Source organism: Bos taurus, chromosome X, assembly GCF_002263795.3.
Source record: "Bos taurus isolate L1 Dominette 01449 registration number 42190680 breed Hereford chromosome X, ARS-UCD2.0, whole genome shotgun sequence".
In the NCBI taxonomy this organism is placed as follows: Eukaryota; Metazoa; Chordata; class Mammalia; order Artiodactyla; family Bovidae; genus Bos; species Bos taurus.
The window spans coordinates 66,043,917-66,049,916 of NC_037357.1; the positions used below are offsets into that span (position 1 = coordinate 66,043,917).

At 42.5% G+C, this 6,000-nt stretch overlaps 1 protein-coding gene across 1 annotated transcript in view; it reads right to left on the reverse strand.

Moving 5' to 3' along the window:
- The window catches only part of LOC132344341 (dachshund homolog 2-like), a 361,118-nt gene extending 357,736 nt beyond the window's left edge, over window positions 1-3,382 (reverse strand). The window contains exon 1 of the mRNA XM_059883832.1: window positions 2,674-3,382. Coding sequence (XP_059739815.1) covers window positions 2,674-3,188 — 515 coding nt within the window. The 5' untranslated portion in view covers window positions 3,189-3,382. The remainder of the gene's footprint in view (window positions 1-2,673) is intronic.
- Between the last annotated feature and the right edge of the window lie 2,618 nt (window positions 3,383-6,000).

Genomic DNA, 6,000 nt, shown 5'->3' on the forward strand with positions numbered 1-6,000 from the left:
TAAATACTAATTTCACAGATGGAAGGAATGATTTAAGGTACACACATCTGTAAATAATGTTACCTCAAGTCATAAGGCATCCATTATAAGCATTATCATATTTTGTAGTTTTTTAACTATATGATTATGAGGACAAAATGTGGTAATGTTAATTAGATTTTTTCCAGAAATTTTGAGCATTTTTTTTACTGTCTAGAAATTGCAACATAGGGGTTTCTAGTAGTTTTCCTCATCTTTATTTATAGATTGAATTCATAGAATATATTTCATAAATTTTTTCAATTACATATTGCAACACTTGTAACACACTTATAGAATATGTATGTAATAAAATACTCATAAAGAAAAACTGCAGTAGGAAGCACATTCATCATATTCCAGATATGTTTCCTCTTATATTTTTAATATTTATCTATCACTTTTACATGTGCACATACACAAAAGCAATCTAAGCCCTCAAAAAAGTTGGCACTATAAATGCTTGATAAGGAATAAGTAAAACATAACAATAGAAATAATAACCTAAAACACATCATATAACAGGGTTCAAAAATAGCATAAGAACACTTGACTCTGGATACAGGGAAATTTATTATTTTTTCCTTTAGTAAGTAGCTCTAATAAAAATTAAAGTTTCTATTTACAGAGGGAAGCATCAAAATCACATTAAAGTGTTAATCTATTTATTTTTTTAATGAAAATTATAGATTTTGCTCAAAGGTGTGTAAATTATTTATTAAAGAAAGTATAATTTCCTATGTGTAATAATTGTTCATTTATCTTTAAGAGTGGGCATTTGCAAGAGAAACCAGGGAAAGGAGAAAGGAGGAGGACAGAAGATAGGTTTTCAGGTCTACAATTGTTCAAGTCTTTTCAAATGACAACAAATAAACTAGATGACCCTCATCTGAAGTCCCTGGTAATCCTCTGAGTTTAGGTATTAATAAAGTGCTTTGTGGTCAAAATAAAATATCCTTTCTACTCTTAAAACCTATAATTGCTTCTTTTATTGAGGGAACAGGTATCCTTTGTGTTTTAAAGCAATCTATCTTCCTTAAGAAAATGTGGTCTAATAAGCCAGGTTTTTAAGCCCCAGATATGATTCAGGTAGGAGTTCTTATATGAATAGGTTTCTGCTTAATTGCTAGAACCCAGGAGAACACTGCTCAAAGAGAAAAGAAGAAAAACAAAGGGTTCCCTTGTAAGTTCTGTAGCATTATCTTATTGTAGCAGTCAGCAACAGTTTGTCTACAAGTTGCCAGTATACTTCGACTATGCATAGTAATTTGGATTTTACAGCAGATGTGTCAATTGGGTCAGTTTTGGTTCATAAACCCAGAGATCTTATGATTTAAAGTTGCATTGTGAGAAAATCTACCTCTGCAGATGTTTTATGCAAAATGATAAACAGCAGTGCTGTTTCACAACAAAACCGTTTGCCCCCTTTAGCTTGGTGATGGTGGTTTGGTTTATATGCTAATCACATCTACCAAATGTGCACTTTCCTAACAGATATTATTATACTAGAGATGGAATAAATACTAAGAAAACTAATTTAAAAGTCTTTAAAATATTATACATGTTTCAATGCCATTTTCCCTAATTATCCCACCCTCTAAAATTAAATGATCTTGAATATACTTTACTTTCTTAAAACTCAAACATTGAATAAAATTTGCTTATGGACATATGCAAATAAATATTTGTTCTACAATGTAATTCTAAGCTGTGCTACGAAGGAGGTGCATTTACAACCAGAGAAGCTGACCATCATCATTTAGGGAATCCTCTCTTTGGGGGAATGGGATCCTTCCAATTATTTGCCTGGGGGAAGAGCTGAAAGCATCTTCTCCAGAAAACCTACCAATTTTTATTGCACTCCCCACCCGGTCCCGGCCCCGCCACTCATGCCCCACATTGCCCTCTGCAGATTACCCAAAGGGTCGATCCCAGGAAAGTTACACTTGCCATCGTTCTTTAAAAAAAAAAAAAAAAAAGGCTCCATCGACTTTCCTGTATCGTGTACGGGGAAGCTTTGCGCAGCAGGCATGAGCACTCATCTTTATGAGCTCGTTCTGGCTCTCTTTCACAGACAGACACACACACCACCACCACCACTACCACCATCACACACCAACGCATTCTCACAACAAACATACAGGTTGGGGAACGAATCATCCTCTGGGATGGATTCTAGACTTCCGACCCTCTGCATCCCCCAAATGCTGTGTTCTGGATTGCTAGCTTAGGAGCACAGTTTACAGCTAAGCCAGCCCTCTACTCCGGAAAGCCCTTGGTGTCCGTGTTCAGGAGAAAAATCTATCAGACCCGTATGGCCACAAATGAGCAGGAAAGAAAACCAAATAGAGAAATTAACAAATAATCACAAGCAGCCAGAACGCCATGCAAGATAAGGGCGAAAGGCTGGAAACTTTCAGTACAGGACCGCAAACTGAAGTTTGTACGAGACTTTCTTAGACCCAAGCCCTGCCCCTGAGCTCGGACTAGAAGCGACAGGAAATTAATGAGTTTTTCCAGTCCTCTTTTTCCCACCGACTTAGAGCCTAAAGAGTAGAGCAAGCTAGTTAAAACTCACTCTACAAAGTTGGAAGAGGATGAGACACGCAGAAGAGGGCAAAGGGGGAAGAGAAAGCTAAGAAACGAGAATCTCACCTGGCATTGGTACAATCGATGAACAAAGTTTCGAAGTCTTTCCTGGTGATGAGTTTGCAGCGGTTGACCCCGGGCTGGATGGCCCCCAGCCCGCGGAGGATCCGGACCTGCTCAACAGTACACACCACCGGGGATATGTCCAGTCTCTTCAGCTTGGTGTACACCGTATGCAACCCTCCCACCAGGTGTTTGAGGAAGAGATCAAAGACTTGAGGCAGGCAAATCAGTTCCTGGCCGTCCATCAGGAAGGAAGCCACCTTTACCCCATGCATGTCGACCATCCGGCACTCGTTGGTGTTGGTATTGCCGCTGCCTGCGCTGGTACTACCGACCCCTCCACCCCCGGCGCTGCCGCCGTGGTTATTGGCCATGAAACTGTTGATCATACTGGGGGTGAGACGAGGGGGCTCTCCAGGCGTCGAGTACAGAGGTTCCGCCCGAAACAAGCCCCCCGGGACGCCTGCGCCGCTGGAAGTTGCAGAGATTACTGGAGGTGCGGAGACAGCCATGGTCATTCAGTCTCAAATCTTTGGTCTTCAGGCCTTTGCTTTCTCGCTCAGTCTCCTCTAGGTCCCCTACTACCCTCTCCCTCTCTCTCACTCTCTCTGGCTCGCTTACGCTCGCTCCGAACTGTTTGCAAGTCTACGGTAGCGGAGCTCACGCTACGCTTGAGCTCACTCACCACCCTGCAAACTGTGAGCTGCCTGGACCTGCTGCGGCCCGAAACCCCACCCCCACCACACCCCCTCCCGAGACTGGCAGCGCCCCCCAGCCAATGGGTTCCAACCCGTAGGCTCCCGAGCGCGCCGAATGGCTGACGCCCGTGAGTAGGTGGAGACTCCCTGGCCAGCCTCCGGACTACCTGAGGCAGTTAGGGGCCAGCCGGTGAATGAGGATGGAGCCGGAGAAGGGGGCAGTGTATTTCCTCAGCTTCAAGCCTAGCAGTCTGATAGAGAACATCGAGTTGTTATGCAGAGCTCCCAAAGTGGCCTCGGACACCGAACTGCTCCCCTTGGCGCCCCAAGAGTGTCGAGGTGGGAACACAAAGAGGAATTCCAGACTGTTCCTCGCCCCAATCTGCTGCCACCCCGCACCCGGGTTCAATCAAGGAAAGGGAGATGCCAGCTCCAATTCATTTGCACATTGTTCTTAAACTCAGCAGGGGCTAAGAAACGGCTTTGCCCAACTTGCAAGGGGAAGAATCCAGTGAGTTCCAAAGTAAACAGCCTTCTCCTGCCCACCTGGCGCGCTTGGTGTAAGTTCTCCCACAACCAGTGCACAAAGAAACTAGCGTCCAATACCGCACTCAAATCACAGTTGCGGGTTTTTAATACGCTCCTACGCTCTGACAATCAGGAGGCGCAGAGAGCTTGTGAACATTTTGGAAAACAGCAGACTTGGTATTTGGGTGGCGGACGGACACCTCTTTCTACAGAACTTCCGCCACGGTGTCCTGAACAGACTCGGCTTTCTGCGTAGCCATCCCTTAATTTCAAGATTGTCGCGTCCCATTCTCGGCTAAAACTGATAAGAAAAGTTCCTTTATGACTCAAGACAGTCACTACAGAATATGAGAGCAGAGCGAGGGTTTGTGCTCTTTAATACTGCATTTTCTTCCTTCGTCCGTGGGCTTGGATGGTTCAGTGATTAGAGCTCCACGTCCTGAACTGTAGTTCAAAATTTCTCCTCCCCTACTTGTCAAGTGTCCCTAAACGCACTGTAGAGCTCATAATGAGCAAAATGTCTAGACAAGGTACGTTCCAGGGCAAAGGCAGGGGTCTTTTCCACAGTCACATGGTGGTTAGATCACTGTAGCAAAGTTGTTTAAAGACTCCTTGTTGACCTTTCAGTTCTTTGATATCAAGCCATTTCTTCTCCTGTAGTCCTCTCCTCTAGAGGCTGTTATTTGGAAAGTGAAAGCCATGCTTTCCTTTCCTTACAAAACTTAAAAAACAAAAGGAAATGCTTTCATTTCCTTATCAATGATACAACTAAGACGACTTCTCCAATACTCTTACAGAATGTAAATAATTTTAGGAACTTACTGAATTTTATTCCTATCTCCTTGTACTTAACAGTGTCAAAGAGTTGGAATAAGCGGGCTTTCCCCCAATGAGTTGCTAAGTTGGACTCTCTTGCAACCTCAGGGACTGTAAACCGCCAAGCTCCTCTGTCCATGGGATTTCCCAGGCAAGAATACTGGAGTGGGTTGCCATTTCCTTCTCCAGGGGGAAAAAAAAAATAGTAATCTTCCCGACCCAGGGGGTCTTTCCCACCCAGGGATCCAACCGGTGTCTACTGAGCCATCAGGGACGCCCTTCAGTTCAGTTCAGTTCAGTCGCTCAGTCGTGTCCGACTCCCTGCGACCCCATGAATCGCAACACGCCAGGCCTCCCTGTCCATCACCAACTCCCAGAGTTCACTGAGACTCACGTCCATCGAGTCAGAGATGCCATCCAGCCATCTCATCCTCTGTCGTCCCCTTCTCCTCCTGCCCCCAATCCCTCCCAGCATCAGAGTGTTTTCCAATGAGTCAGCTCTTAATAATACATAAATGTCCTAAATTAGATTTATCAGCCTCTCTCTTCAATACATTTTCTCCTTTTGTCTTTTCATCAACCAAGTAATAAGAATTGTCCCTTGAGTCACTTTAAAGTTTCATTTTTAATTGTATGGAGTCAAAATGGTAAGATGTTATGATGATTCTTTTTGGAATACTGTGAAAAGTGACTCTAACATAATAGGCTGGAATGGGTGCAGCCACAAAATACTTGTAAAAGACATTGAATTGGTCTTGCTAGTTTGCTACTGTTGTGGAAAGAAAAGAAGGAGCAAAAAGAGACAATTGAAAAAGACAAGTACAGGCAGAAAAAACTTCCACAAAAAGTGGAGGTTTTCAAAAAAGAATAGAAAAGCACTAACAGAAATGTTGGTGTTTACAAGTTTTTTTAAAGATAAATCCAAATTGTGTTCAACAAGTTTTTTGATTTAGAAATGTCTATTAAGCTGTGTGCTGAAATAACTTTGATAACTGATTGTGATTGAAGTTTCAAGATGAATAAGTTTGACTTTAAAAGGGAAGTGGTTTTGGTTTTGAGTTTGTTTTTTGTTTTTTTTAAGAAATTTCTCTAACTGCATTAAAAATCCCAAGGCCAAGCTGCTCTCTTGTGTATTGCTGTACTTAAATTATCAAATCTTTTTTATTCACACAGTGGTTTGAAGTTTTCAGGAATAGGATGTTGCAGAGATGTTTTGATGTTTCAAATTTAAATTATGATATATCAAAAAGAAAATTAGAAGTCAGGTTGCAAGCACTATTTGTAATGC